A 15925-nucleotide genomic window follows, 5' to 3' on the forward strand; every position below is an offset into this window, starting at 1 on the left:
GGTCTGCATTTAGAATTGTATCTTTAGGATCAATAAACACACGTTGAAATTATTGCAACAAGTTACCAACATTTTTAAGACTCTTGAATTCTCAAAGGACAGCATCAATTAGTAATATTAAATAGTTATTTCATAAACTTTCACATCTCTTCATTTGTAAATTAGGATATATATGCAAAATTATATTCTTAGGGATTGCCTACTATTAAGTAACAGCAACTAGGTCACACTGGTGTTAGAACTTAAAAGTTTACAAAACAGTGGTGGTTTACAGTAAATCAAACAACTTAAAACTGATTAATGGCCTGGGATCGACTAGCATGAATATCCTCTTCCTAATAAACTTGTAACCAGCTGTTTTTCCAGTATATGCAAGGAACATTTGGGATGAAAAAGAAGGCTAGTAAAACACTTTTAGATTGACTGCTGCTGCTGCTGCTGCTGCTAAGTAGCTTCAGACTACTATGTTTTATATATACATTTTCAGCATCTCATTCATTCTGCAAAATTATTCTTGCTACTAACTGTATTAATAGCTTGATAGCATTGATATTACCATTAAGGAAAACCAAAAATATAATTAAGCACAAAGAGTTTACACTTCAGTAAGATGTTAATTAGTTCACCCAAACTCTTCTCCCTCAGCTGCTAAGGAAGAGCAGATTTCTTCTTCACATCTAACCACTGAATCCACTTGTGCAACCTACATTTTCCAATTTAACTCTAAATTCACTCTTTGTACTCTCTTGACAGAATAGGAATAAAAAGAAGTGATTAAAGCTAAGAGTATAAAGTATACCTTACATAAGTGATTGGCTGATTTCTTTTTCCCTATAGCCCAAACTACTTCTCTTCCTTTGATGAGAAGACTGAGTAGACAATTAAAATACATTCTTATATTGTGGGGTTTTACCTAAGCAAGAGATCACAAAGGAAATTATATCCTTGCCATATCCGAAAATCATCCAGAAGAGTTTGGGAAACATCACTGGAATCTTTGAGGAAACAAGAAAGCCCAGCAAACATCTCAACAATTTCTAGGGGAGACAGGTCATCTGACTGCTGCATATTCTGAACACACGTAGATAAACATTCTTTTTCTGTAAAAACAAAGAAAATAAAGAACTGAATAAATATGTGTGTCTGTGTATATATATAACTTACGCCAACTGCTTAAGAAAACTTCATCCTTAACTGGTATTTAATGAAACATTAAATTTTAGTATATTTATAAAATATGGTAAGATAAATGGTACACATTCTGAAAGCAAATATAAGATTCAAATTGACTAGGGCAGCTATACCTCTAAGTAGTAAACAAAGAGTAATACAGGAAGTGCTGAAAATCAGTTGACATTTATAATAGTTTTTACATTATATTTAGAAGTTTTATTATTAAAAAAGATGATTGCCTGCTGCCAAATGATATTTTTGACCTTTATATTAATATAATAAAAAATGGAGAAACATAAGATACAGAACTACTTCAGGAAATAAAATTTTCAAATTTTTGTCTGTACTATATTTGTACTAGTTTAAAACACAGTTATATCCCATGACTTCTGGGACTGGAGGCATTTCAAAGAAGACTTTCCCTCTTTTATCTTTAAAAAAATTTATTTGTCTCAAGAAATCCAGGGTCACATAACAATAACTAAGAAGATTTAACACAAGAACAGAGGTAAGAAACATTTAATGACTGATGGACTTTAGGTAAATGAATAGATGTACTAAAAGCTATTTTGAAAGATTTTTCAATTTGTGTGTGTGTGTGTGTGTGTATATATATATATATATATATATATATATATACATACGTAAGTGGTCTATTTGAGATGCTACAATTGTCTCCTATTTCTCTTATTGACCCATTTTAAGGGACAGTTGACACATATTTATATATATGAGCTAAAAAAATGGACAATTTCTTTTCAGTGCTGATAAAGAACCTACTTAATTTTATTCATGCCTCATTGGACAGATTATCTGTCTACTTACAAATATCTTCAGAAAGAGTTTGAACTATAGCATCTCAAAAAATCTCTTTTCATTCAGCAAAAGAGGAAGGAAGAAGAGGCAATGAAGTGGAATCTGCACTATTATTACGACATCATTTCCTTAAAGGTAAGGTTATTTTAACTCTCCTGGATATCCATCATTGAGAACATGAGAATTTTTTACATTTGAAACACTTCACAAATAATTGTTTTCTCCTGGCAAATATAGTTCTTCATTTAAAATAGAATCTTTGGAGAACTGAACAAGAGAAACAAATTTGCCATCATATGAGGAGAGAAAGGCGGAGAAAATTCAGAGCATCTAGAACGAATACGTTACGAGATATTCACCGTGAATATACTTCACCACGTTGACACTGAGACCGTGACGGGATATGGTCATAAGGACTTCTCCGGCACTCTTCCTCCAAGGCAGGTTATAGGGAGGGCACCAAGAGGTTATTGCACTGAATAAAAGCTGGAGATCGTCTTTCTGAGCCAGCTCCTCGGCCGGTGAAACAAAACTGCAGAGTTTCACTAAGATCTAAAGAACAAAGAAAATGTGTACATAAATGAATGAATGATTGGGGGAAAGGCAGGGACTAGAAAACGACTAGATCTGATTATTCAAAACTCTGCAAGTTCAGGGTCAGTGTTGAGTGCTATCATTAAAGCCACAATGATGAGCGCTCTAAGTTAGGCAACATTAAAAAAGACACCTATAATTTACAACTGTGTTATGGTAAGACAGTTAACCACCTCTACTTTTATCAGCTTATTTTTTTTTAAGTTACATGTTTACCATCTTTACTTCACCATGGTGGGTTTTTTTTGGGGGGGTACTCTTTTGCCCTACCCTGAAATGGAATAAATCAACAGTAACTTTCAAGGTCAACATTCCAGTTTTAGAATGTTAATTCTTAGTTTGCCATAGGTGAACTGTAATTTTCTTCTCTAAAAAGGACACTTTTAGGGAGACAAGAAAATAACATGTTTTTAAAAGTAAAAGTATTTTCAATTTTTCCCAACTTCTATGCAAGTAGAAGGGGACATTATAATAATACAGTCATCTTAATTCAGAATTATTAATTATATCTAGTAGCCAAAAATCTGGAGAAGGTAATGGCACTCCAGTACTCTTGCCTGGAAAATCCCATGGATGGAGGAGCCTGGTAGGCTGCAGTCCATGGGGTTGTGAAGAGTCAGATACGACTGAGCAACTTCACTTTCATTTTTCACTTTCATGCATTGGAGAAGGAAATGGCAACCGTGTTCTTGCCTGGAGAATCCCAGGGACGGGGCAGCCTGGTGGGCTGCCATCTATGGGGTCATACAGAGTCGGACACGACTGAAGCGACTTAGCAGCAGCAGCAGCCAAAAATCTTCTAAAGCATAACTCAACACTTCTTAAACTCTGGAATGAAAACTTATTCCTTACCTATGGTTTGGAAAGTACACATTGCACAACCATTTATGGCATTAAAGGCCTGCTACTTGGGGAATGAAGCTATGGTTTCTGCCCTCCAAAAACCTTTCTTCTTCTAATCTCAGTTTGGTGGCAGAAAAAGTTAACTTTCCTTCTCTGTGCTACATTTTCTCATCTAAATATTTTTAAAATATATAAAATAAATATAATAAAACGAGTATTTTAATATCTGGGGGAAACTATTATATAGAAAAAGTATTTGAAGTATCATATTTCATCTGAGAAAGCTAGGTCTGCCTTTTCCTATTTCTTTCAGTGCAAAATTTTACTCAAATATAAGAATTTCTAATTCATAGCTCATAAATATCAGGGGAAAAAAGATTAAGAACTCAGTGAACAACAAAATATTTATAAACTCTATTAAGTATAGGCATTCCCCCTTCCCCCCAAAAAATTGCCTAGAGACACTGCTGAATACCAAATTTTTATTAATACATGTAATATGTGTACCTCTTCCCACATGTATTAAATGTAACAAAAAGGTATATGAAAATAAAGATAACTGCAGCAAATATATATATATATATTCACATGTGTACATATACTCATAACAGTCTATTGTTGATTATACTTTTCACTGGTATTCACATGCCCATATGTGATTAGAGGGACAGATGTCATTTCTCTAATTTGTAACATAAAAACAAACCTGAAAATAAAATGTTTTTTTTCCAAGTCAAATCCTTGTGCTCAAAAATAAGTTGGATTGAATTCCTTGCTGTTGACCCTTAAGATAACTAATTCTTCATCTTCCAAGTCAAAAGAATTCTTACAGATAATCTAGTATTAATAACCTTTTTATTTTACGCAGGAGAAAACTGAAGAATCTACTCATTCCTCTTCAGCCCCTACACTAAGCACTTCTATTCGTAGGGATTCTGTTACAATGTCCGGCCAAGTGTGGCAGAGCAGTAATTGGCCACATTAAAGCAAAAAAAAAAAAAAAAAAAGCCTACGTGAAGCACTACCAACTGCTAAGGTCCCAGGAAACCATCTGTCACAAAATATAAACACAGGGATTTTATCTATAATAAACACTATGCATTCTGAAAGCATTTAATAAGTTTGTGTCTATAATAAACACTGCATTCTGAAAGCATTTAATAAGTTTGTGTCCATTGGATTTTTTAGACAAAACAATGTCTGGACCGTGATAACAAATGAGAAAAGCTAAGCCGATGCACTGAAGGAACCCTGGACTAGACGGTGGGAGAGCAGGGTTCTGATCACTGCCGGGCACCAGCTGTGGAAGAGACATGACTATAAGTTTCCTTAAGTGTAAATGAAGCGTTTCACTTAAATTCTCTGTTGCATCCCATTTGGCCTTTAATATTCCTTTAAGATCCAATGATTCCAATATGCTAAAATGAATCCTAGATTCAGTTCAAAGTCAGCACCCACTGCTTTCAGATATAGAAAAAAATTAAGTTTTAGAAGAAATCTTTGCTACTTAGTTACCAGCTTCTGTTTGTCTAAGGTGTTACTTCTTCAGACAGACTTTACTGAAACAGGGCTCTAGTCTCAACCCACTCTCTTCAATAGCCATGTCTTAAAACAGCTTTAATTCCTAGGTGGTTTACTCTTTTACTTCTTCCCATTGCTATTCTCTTCCATTCTAATTGAGAGGTTAGATAAACCTGAATTCTAATCCCATTTCTGCCATTCCATCACATTATTATTTCAGAGGAAAACAAGAGCTCTGAAGTCATGGAAGGTCTTGCAAACAAGATAGGGATGTTAACTGCTAGCACAAAAGTATTTAATAAACCAAGTGTTCAATAAATATTCATTGAATTAGCATTTTATTGATAATCCTGTCTTTTCATTTCTAATCTGTCTTACTCTCCCCCATCTTCACTGCTGTGTAGGGGCTCAGTTGCACAGCTGAGTCTGACTCTTTGCGACCTCACGGAATATATACTACAGGGCTCCTCTCTCCATTGGATTTTCCAGGCAAGAATACTGGAGCGGGTAGTCATTTCCTTCCCCAGGGGATCTCCCCGACCCAGAGATTGAGCCCTTGTCTCTTGCAGTTGGCAGGAGTATTCTTCACAGTTGAGTCACTTGGGAAATCTAGTGGTTAAAGATCCCACCTGCCAAAGCAGAAGACATAAGAGACGTGAGTTTGATCCCTGGGTTGGGAAGAACCCCTGGAGGAGGGCATGGCAACCCACTCCAGTATTCCTGCCTGGAAAATTCCATGGACGAGGAGCCTGATGGACTACCGACCGTGGGGCTGCAGAGAGTTGCACACACTGAAGCAACTTAGCACACACAGACCTCAGCAAAGTCCAGTCGTTCCTGGAGCAACAACCCAAGTGTAACAGGTGCCAGCATCACCTGTGCCCTGCTCTGCTGCACCTGATGCAGATCCAGTGTCCTCTCTGTTCTTTCTCCCTGCTCTCATCGATGCTGAAAGTGGTGGAGGGAACACTTATAAGAAATCAAACTTATTTATCAGAAAAATGACTTTTTGCATTTCAGGTCTACCATGTCTAAAGCAGAGAAGCACAGCTTTAGGTATTATTTCACTGACTCTTCCCCCAAATCCTTTAGCCAGGTATTATTTTCATTTTAGAGATGAGAAACTGGCATCTCATTTCATAAAATGGGACTCAAACAGGTGTGAGTCTTCTAAATTGAGGCATAAAAACACTTAACAATTTAACCCTCAATCATTTTTATGGACAGCGTGTTAACTACATGCACACTGTCATGCAAAACATCTGTAGGACATTTTCCTCCCGCAGAACTGAACCTCTGGATCCCCTGGAAAACAATTCTCTTTTCTCTCACCTCCCAGCTCCAGGCAACCAACACTCTACTTTTAAAAGTCTGACCTCTTAACTTATAAATAAAATCATGCAGTATTCATCTTTCTATGTCAAACATATATTTTTTAAATACCATATTTCCCATGGATAGATTATATTGTAAATGTTTATAGTTTGTTTGTTGTGAGAATTTTCTCCCAAGAATGGATATCAAATGATGACAATATTTCCAGACTAGCTAACAAAGGTTCACTTACTCTGCTAATGCAATTATTAAAAGAAGAGTGACCACGGTGGGAAAGAAGGTTCACAGACCGGGAGCAGAAAAGGTGGCAGTAGCCACTAAAATAAACTGTATTTTCTAAGTTAAGTACTTACTGGCTAAGGACTTCCTATATTTAGACAGCAACAAGACAGAATTTCTTGACACAAAAAGAAATATTACCTCAAAGTTAACAGCATTGTTAATAAAAGTGTTCCTTGCTTTGTTCATTTTAGAGATGCTTTTACAATATGAAAGGTAATCTTAATGATCGAATCTGTTCAGAATAACAAACCTGTGAATCCCTTGCCCAAATATTCCTCAAAAGAAATGGGCAAATTCAAGACATATGCCAGTTAGATGAAATAAAGTCAATTTATAATAAACAGCAAGAAACACTATAGAAAATGGGACAGGCAGAACAACTACTTAAGGACTGTACCTGTTACACCTGAAATAAGGCGGTCTAGATGAACAGACACACAGCACCTTTCATACCTGTACAAAAACTTTCTGGAGTAGCCCCCGACGTTCTGCTAGAGGTAGCTCATTCTGTGCACCTCCAACTGCCTCAGGCACATGTGGAAGGTCAAAAAACAGATATAAACATTTAACCAGGGTGGAAGGCACTGACATTGTTGTCATGCAGTCCACGGTTTTCTGAAAAACAAATGGATAAATAAAGTGAGTAAACAGACTGAGAGACATAACTGTACTATGAAAGTGAAAGTCGCTCAATTGTGTCTGACTCTTCGCGACCCCATGGACTGTAGCCCACCAGGCTCCTCTGTCCACGGAATTCTCCAGGCCAGAATCCTGGAGTGGGTTGCCATTCCTTTCTCCAGGGGATCTTCCCCATCCAGGGATCGAAACCTGTTCTCCTGCATTGCAGGTGGATTCTTTACCATCTGAGCCACCAGGGAATCCAGTAACTGTACTTGGTACAGCTACATAAGCTCACAAATTTTAAGCCAGAAAATTATACTTCAAAATACCTTTTCACACACCTGAAAAAATATTTAAAATACTCCGTGAATGACAAATACCCATTTCCTATCTGGACAAATTTGCTTTCATCAAATATTGAGAACTTTGTTGCCTACTAAGGTATCTATTAAGTTGACTATCAAGAGGCAGCATGTTCCAGAGAACATTAGCTTTAAGATTTAGAATAAAGGAGCTTAACCATAAACTTGGGGAAACTAACTTTTGTTAGGCCTCATCTTTCTCTCCTATAAAATCTATATAATGGTATATATCGCTTAGGGTTAATATGAGGTTTACGTAACAAATGCAAAGACACATTAATGTACTAAACTATGTATCAGTTCCTTTACTAGTACTTTTATTTTATTCTCATCGCAGTTTCTTAGGTTGGAAGGGCACTTGAAGGATATATCCATCACTGACACAGAAAATTTGTACATTATTTTCAAAGATTGCTAGAGGAAGAAATTTTAGATCTTATGGTGAACATTTCAGTACTGTTAAGAAGTATGGGAGGAAAAAAAGAAGCATGCTATAAAAATTATCAAAATCTTTCCATGGTACAATTTGGAGTAAGTTTTTCCATGTTGGAAATCAACACGCTAGCATCATGTGTTGATTAGTCTATTAACTTTTTTATTAAACATTTCCTGAATGCATAGCATATGCCAGTGTTTTAGGAACTTGGCATGAAATGATGAAGGAATCCTGACTTTCACAAGGCTGTAGTCTACCAGCAGAAACAAGTTCATCAATAACTATGATTTACTCTCGAGTATACAATGGTAATACATTCAGGCTAGTAAAATAAGGGAATAATCAACAGGGCCAAGAGTGGCATGAAGGATAGGAATTGAAACAAGAGGGGAAAGGTCACCTGGAAGATACACAGAAGGTAAGGCCATTTTGTACAACATGTTTCAGGAACCGGAGTTCAAAACTGCTGACTCCTGAAAAACCACAATAATGCCTCACCTTTAATGCGTGTTTATTATATAACAGGCTTAAGGCTAAGCACTTTAAATACATGCTCTCATCTGTTTTTCAAGTCAACCTTACAAGACAGATTTTATTACTGCATGAGCCTTGATTTACAAGGAAGGTTCACTACTCACATATCCTGCCTTGGGTTGGGGAGCGGGTATATCCTCAATGCCCTCTGCAGGTGGGCACTGGAAACCTAGTGAAGTGTTCCAAACAAAGGAGTAATTGAACCAGATTTCAGAAAATCAGTTGCTGGTAGTACAGACTATAGGTTAAAGAGCAGGAAAGCGAGAGTACTTCGGAAACTAGTACAGAAAACCCCACAAGACAGATGGGGCCTGAGCTACCGCAGTAGCCGGATGAGGGGAGCAGCGTGCCTAAGGAACAATCCTGCCTACGATCTGGCCCCTTTCTATGCACCCACCATCACTTCCCTCTGCCAACACTCCAAAGTCCTCTGCTGTTCTCACCTACCTTTTATTATTTCTAGACACCCCATGTCTCCATCTGACTCTCAGTTTAAACGTCTGTTCATACCTGAAATGTAAGTCCTCATCTTTCCTCCTCCTTTCACCTGCAAAATTTACAACTCCCACAGTTCCCTTTTCACACTACTACACGCAGCCCACGGCTGCATTTCACGGTGTTAGCTTCATCCACTGCATCTCTGTCATCTACCTGCTGACTCAGGACCATGTGTGAGTCATCTCTGCAACTCACTGCTGCTAACAAACAACAGGATGCAGACCAAAATGTCCGCTCCAAGTGTAACACTGAGTTTTCTTTCAAAACGTCTCTTTTGCCAGTTAGATTATCACTGGCTGCCCCTTTGTATCAAGCAAAATGACATCACTTTTCATTTTCATCTTATGACAAGACCGATTGAAAGTACAGCTGGATATCCAAACTGGTAACTGGCAACACCTGTAAATTTTTCTTAAGTGATTCTTTTCTTCTGATTCTTTTCTTATGCTTACAAATTGGTCTATCCATGTGTGCACATGTAAGTTAATACACGTTTACTGACTTTCTACCATGTTCTAGGTGTTATGGTAGAACACAGTCCATGCTCACAATTGAGAAAGGAAAACGGAACATCTACAGAAAACATGAATAAAACTTACATATATTCCAATTAAACACAATTATTTTACATGTTATGCTTAGCCCAACCACATTCTGGTACAGTAATTTAGAGTCACGTACAGCTACCATCAATAGCAAGCAGAACTGGTATTTTGATAGTCATCTGATATGGCCACAGATACATGAAAACAAGGGTCTACTTCAGGACCATATGAAAGGTTACTTAGTACTCAGGGTGAATAAACATCCCCATGTGTGCAGGACTGAGGAGTTTCCTGGGGTATGGGCCTTCTAAGCTAAACTAAGGTGAAACTCGGTCAGCCTTAGGTAAATCAGGATAAATTGAGTCTTACTCCTTTTCTGCTTTAAAAAACAAATCACAACACAATATTATAAATCAACTGTACTCCAAAATAAAATAAAAAACAAAACAAAATCCAGCAAACAAAGAGGGAAACAGGGTATTCCAAAAGAAAAACATTCCAGTGGGCTAGTAATTATTCCAGTGGGCTAGTAATTATTCCGGGCTAGTAACTGGTTTCAGGACATCGTTACCAAGAAATGCACACTGTTTCTCCCATGGCCTGTCATGGTAGTCTGATCAATGCCACACTTACTTTTGTGATCCACGAGGTATTTGAAAGCCCGCTGTAATTTAGACAAAAGTCGTTCTCAAGATTGGTTTGAACTTTGATAGGTAATTCTACTCCAGATTTTAGAAGGTTGAATAAACTTCCTTCACCCCTAAAACATTGCAGGTCACAAATCAGGTATTCGAACAGCACATAAATGACTATGTGCCATATGTATCATGACAGATGCTTAAAGTTGATTTAAAGGGGAAAAAAAGCAAACTCTGGAATAAATCAAGTGGAAAGGTAATACATATTATCCTGAAAATAGCTAAGTGACCTTGGATGAATCTCAGATGACTCTTCTGAGCCAAAGCTTCCCTAACATGGGTCACAGAAACTCTGGGCTGGGCCTGGGGAGCCAGAGTTCCTGGGCTCCTTCCGGCCAGCTGCAGGGAGTTCATCTCTTTGCCCAGTGTGCTGTACAAATGGGACCACACACTCTAATGACAAAGACAGAAAACACTGTTCTAAGTTAAGCATTTCCTCATGTGTAAAATGGAAATGTTAACTTCCTTACAGAGGTCTTTGTGCAAGGTGAAGGAGGAGAATACAATGATTATCATAAAATCTTACTTAGATATGATGATAAATCTAATTTGACAAAATCCCTAGAGGATAAAGAGAGATGCTTCAAACACGAAAAGCAAGATCTCACCTGACCAGAGGATGCTAACAAATTAATTGTTGTCAGAAGCATCCAACCTCTACTGGCTTCTTCACTCTGATTGATTTCCAAGAACTGGACTATGGCCCGACTTGCAGCCTCTATAAAACCAAAGGAAAATCATTAGGTGGAGATAAATGACATGTAAATTATGTTAAATAAAGTAATATTTTATTGGTATATGCAGATATTATCATATAAGTACAGAAAAATAAAAAGTCAACTGATACATTTTAAGAAAAAGTATGTCACAAACTAGTCAAAAATAGTCATAGAAGAAGGGAAATTTGAGTTAAATTTGCCTGGAAAACAAGTCCATGTCTGTCTGAAAAACAGAGGAAGGGAGAGAAGCAGAGATTAGGCATACTGCTTTAAAATCAAAGTGTGGCCAGAGGAATGATCGAGATAAAGAACTGTAATGACACAGGGTTCGTTCACATTCTAGAAGAGCATATGCTGAGAATATTGTTTAATATCAATAGCAGTGATAGAAAGTATCTATTTATGAAGGAAGGTAAGCTAAGGGGCTGTCTGTACTTGACTCTTTGGGCAAGAGGGACCGAATGTAGTTTCTTTAACAAAGTAGATGATGAAAGGATTATTTTAAAATGGTTAATCTAAAGTGATGTGTATGACAAACTAGAAGGGCAAAGACACTGATGGGGAAAACAAACTAGGAGGTTCGCTCAGTGAGACAAACAAGGGGTGACCTGAGCAGCTGATATTAGGAAGATAGAAACAATGAGGGAGTCATTCACAGAACTGTACTGTTGGAAGAACCTCTGAAAGTCAGTTTAGCTGATTATATTTTTAAGGATAAGGGAAAATGGATAAACCCCAAACCATGCATTTAATTTTATCAGTATAAAGTTCATTAATTTTCATACTGCTATATGAGACGAACTAAAGTCAGAAAATAAATCCAATCTGTTCACTCTAAGCCAACATGCTAAGTTACTGAACACATGTCATAAAGATGTAGGATGCAGAATAGATAGAATTTAGATTAGGACTTCCCTGGTGGCTCAGATGGTAAAGCATCTGCCTATAATGCGGGAGACCTGGGTTCGATCCCTGGGTCAGGAAGATCCCCTGGGAGAAGGAAATGGCAACCCACTCCAGTATTCTTGCCTGGAGAATCCCATGAACAGATGAGCCTGATAGGCTATAGTCCATGGGGTAGCAAAAAGTCACACACGACTGAGCAACTTCACTCACTCACAGATTACTGTAGAGGTATTGTTTTCTTCTATTTAAGACAATCAAGATAAAAGAGTTTTATTCAATAAGGGAATAATATGAAGCTTATGTATAAAACTGCGCTCAGCATATTTCATCTTTATATACTGCCATTTGAAAGAACATTTTAAAGGGAAAATTTTTTAGCTACTTATTTGTATTGACTCTTAACTGTATAAGAAGGATTGTTTTAAGTACTTGTAGATTTAATTCATTTCATCTTTACAAGAACCCAGTAAGTTACTTTCTATTCTTATACCCCTTGGTGGAGGTGGTTGCTTAGTTGCTAAGTCATGTCTTTCCTTGTGACCCCATGGACTGGGAACCTATCAGGCTTCTCTGTCCATGGGATTCTCCAGGCAAGAATACTGGAGTGGATAGCCATTCCCTTCTGCAGGGGATCTTCCCAACCCAAGGACTGAAGCTGTGTCGCTTGCATTGCAGGAAAATTCTTTAACGACTGAGCTACTCCTTATTGCACTATAAATTGAGAAATGGAGAGGATAAGTTATTTGTCTAGTCAGGGACAACTTATATTCAAATCCAGGCTGTCTAGCTTGTAAAGATAAACACAGTGATAAAAAATTTTTACTGGAAAAGAGAAGTCAACTAAAGCCTGGCTTACTTCTGATATTCAGTATCTCATAAGTGTTGAAGTTATTGTATTCATGCTCACTGATTTAGTCTCTTGCCCCTCTCTAGAAAATAAAACCATGGGAGTCGACCCTTGGTTGCACTGTTCAGAGCCTGATTCCCTGTATGGAGTGCATTATTGACACTAAGTAGGAGCTCAATAAACACCTGTTAAATGAGTGAATAAACAATCCAGGGAGATCAAAGAAGGACACATGGAATCCAACTTCTCATGAACACTAGGAGGTTTGGATAATTTGGATTTAAAGGGGGAGTAATTCATAAAAAGCAACGTTCAAAGCTGATTAAATAGAGAAAGAAGAAAACAAAAGAATACCACTGAGGAATCATTTTAGCAATCATGGTTTAAAGTAAAAGTCACTCAGTGGTGTCCGACTCTTTGCAAACCCATGGAGTATACAGTCCATGGAATTCTCGAGGCCAGAATACTGGAGTGGGTAGCCTTTCCCTTCTCCAGGGGATCTTCCCAACCCAGGAATTGAACCCAGGTCTCCTGCATTGCAGGCGGATTCTATACCAGCTGAGCCACAAGGGAAGCCCAAGAATATTGGAGTGGGTAGCCTATCCCTTCTCCAGCGGATCTTCCTGACCCAGGAATCAAACCAGGGTCTCTTGCATTGCATGTGGATTCTTTACCAACTGAGCTATCAGAGTTTAAGGTCATTGGTAAAAACTAACCTGCAAAGTTTTCCTGCAAGCCTACAATGGACCCAGGCATCTGTTATTACATGTAACAGGAGGAGTCTTTCCCTGATAAGAATTAAATGCTCATGTAAGGAAGACCGCTCCTTCCCAGTTGGCTAAAATTCTCAATCAAAAGCTGGCATGCTATGCTTTCATTTCCTAGGCTTCTTCAAAACTAGGCAACTTTGGTTTTAAATTGTGCAATTCTATTTCATAACTCAATATCTTAAAAAAATACTTGCAGTGTTCAAATTGATTATTTCACAGTTAAACCAATGTAATAGATTTCTAGTTCATAAAAAAAAAAAAAAAAACACTGATTACCAAACCAACTTGTCAACACTACCTATGTCTTTCACAGAGAGAAAAAAGATTTTGAAGAACTAAACCTACATTGAAAAAGGAAGTTATCTTCCTGGTACAGAATCTAGAAACCTATAGACAAGACACATTTTGAGTGACTCTGGATTCCACTTATATTACTTAACACTATTAACAATGATTGGACAAATGTATTTTCACTGCTCTTCAGTAAGCTGCCAATTACCAACAATGAATGCCGATGCTTATTTTGAGACACAAAATACCAAAAATGTTTCCTGGTTTGAAACAGTTCCATATATCTGATTATTGGCATTTATAAGTGTGTGGGGGGTTTCCTTCATTTTCATTGACAAAGAACATACAAAAAGACAATGTATTTACAAAAATGTTGTTATTAAAGATTACAACAGTTTGGTAGATTGCTGAATTGACTGAATGAGATACAAATTAGGAAAATAAACCTTGAAAAGGATCAAGGCAGTCTAATTATTAATGGCATCCATTTAACAATTTTACCGCTTTAATAATAACTGCTCTTTTTGAGAAAAAGATGGTGAAGATGAGTTACATCAGCAATAGCATATAATGGTGTTATCTGGATTTGAATTATAGGAGTGTACAAAAAGGTCTGGGGACTTCCTAGGTGGCTCAATAGTAAAGGGTCCACCTGCCAATGCAGCAAACACTGCAGGTGTGGGTTCAATCCCTGGGTTGAGAAGATCCCCTGGAGTAGGAAATGGCAACCCACTCCAGTGTTCTTGCTGGAGAATTCCATGGACAGAGGAGCCTGGTGGGCTAGTCCATGGGGTCACAAAGAGTGGGACATGACTGACTAGCAACTGAGCACAAAGAGGTCTGGATAGTGGTTGTGGCTGAATGATAGGGTGAGACTGGAGACTCTCGTTGACAAATAAACTATCTTCACATAACAAATGTACTCAGAAGAACTAATTTACTCTTACCTATTAATTTCAGTTATTTGTTATTCAGTCACTAAGTTATATCCGACTCTTTGAGACCCCATGAACTGCAGAATTTCAGTATATTGCTATTCAAAACAACTTAATGGGATCTCTCAGTTTTTATTTTAAATGTGTCAAGAAGCTCACTGTAAAAGTATATAATATTTAGTGTTCTCTTTAAAATAACTATGTAGACTAGAAACGTCTGTAAATTAAATTAATTAAACATCTGTAAACCACGGAATTTCTTAAAATTCTGAAAGAAAAACACTCTTAGTCAACGAAATGCTGTATAACGAACTATGGGGCTTCCCTGTAGCTCAGATGGTAAAGAATCTACCTGCAATGCAGGAGTCCTGGGTTCAATATCCACGTTGGGCCGATCCCCTGGAAAGGGAATGGCAACCCACTCCAGTATTCTTGCCTGGAGAATCCCATGGACAGAGGAGCCTGGCGGGCTACAGTCCACGGGGTCACAGAGTTGGACACGACCGATTGGCTAACATTACTACTACTATTATGAACTATGAATTGCTCTAATTCTTAACAAATGCAAATTTAAATGCTGACTTAAGATTATAAGAGTTAATGGAAAGAACATGTTAATATTAGCCCATCTTGAGAGTTGCCAATCATTAGATTTAAACTTTAGCTTTCATCCTGCATTTCAATGCATACAGTTAGGCTAAAAATTACAGAGATGGAGTTAATAGAGCTCATTATTAGATTAAGTAAGAATAGAACGCAGACACTTTTCAAGGAAATATAAGTTCCCAGTCTACACTGAGAGAATAAAAGTAAACTCAATCAGACAGCATTCAGAACAAGCAGAACACAAAATACGTTAGTAGTAAGTGTAATGCAGTAATTTGTTCCTTTAAAGTCCATTTAAAGCATAGTTATTTGCAATTTTTTGCTTCAGGATGATAATGTGAGGCACATCAATAGTACTATTACACTTCTCTCACTAATAATGTAACCAAGCCCTAAAAACCCCTTTCCACCATCCCCCATTCTGGAAAAAAAAAAAAGGAACCCACTTTCATGTTAGTAAGAAAACAGTATTCGAACTCATAGCTTCCATGCATCTTTCCATTTGATAATACGTAACCACATCTTGGAAATGAAATTACCTGAAGGTGTTGTGGCTTTGAAATCCTTGGAGGAGAGCGGGACACTCTGTTTTT

At 37.4% G+C, this 15925-nt stretch overlaps 1 protein-coding gene across 1 annotated transcript in view; it reads right to left on the bottom strand.

Moving 5' to 3' along the window:
- The window catches only part of WDFY3 (WD repeat and FYVE domain containing 3), a 192177-nt gene that overhangs the window by 156493 nt on the left and 19759 nt on the right, over positions 1–15925 (bottom strand). Inside the window, exons 3-6 of the mRNA XM_068975585.1 lie at positions 10867–10976; positions 7018–7179; positions 2349–2541; positions 914–1100 (exon numbers count right to left, since the gene is read on the bottom strand). Coding sequence (XP_068831686.1) covers positions 914–1100; positions 2349–2541; positions 7018–7179; positions 10867–10976 — 652 coding nt within the window. The remainder of the gene's footprint in view (positions 1–913; positions 1101–2348; positions 2542–7017; positions 7180–10866; positions 10977–15925) is intronic.

This window comes from Capricornis sumatraensis, chromosome 7 (genome assembly GCF_032405125.1).
Source record: "Capricornis sumatraensis isolate serow.1 chromosome 7, serow.2, whole genome shotgun sequence".
In the NCBI taxonomy this organism is placed as follows: Eukaryota; Metazoa; Chordata; class Mammalia; order Artiodactyla; family Bovidae; genus Capricornis; species Capricornis sumatraensis.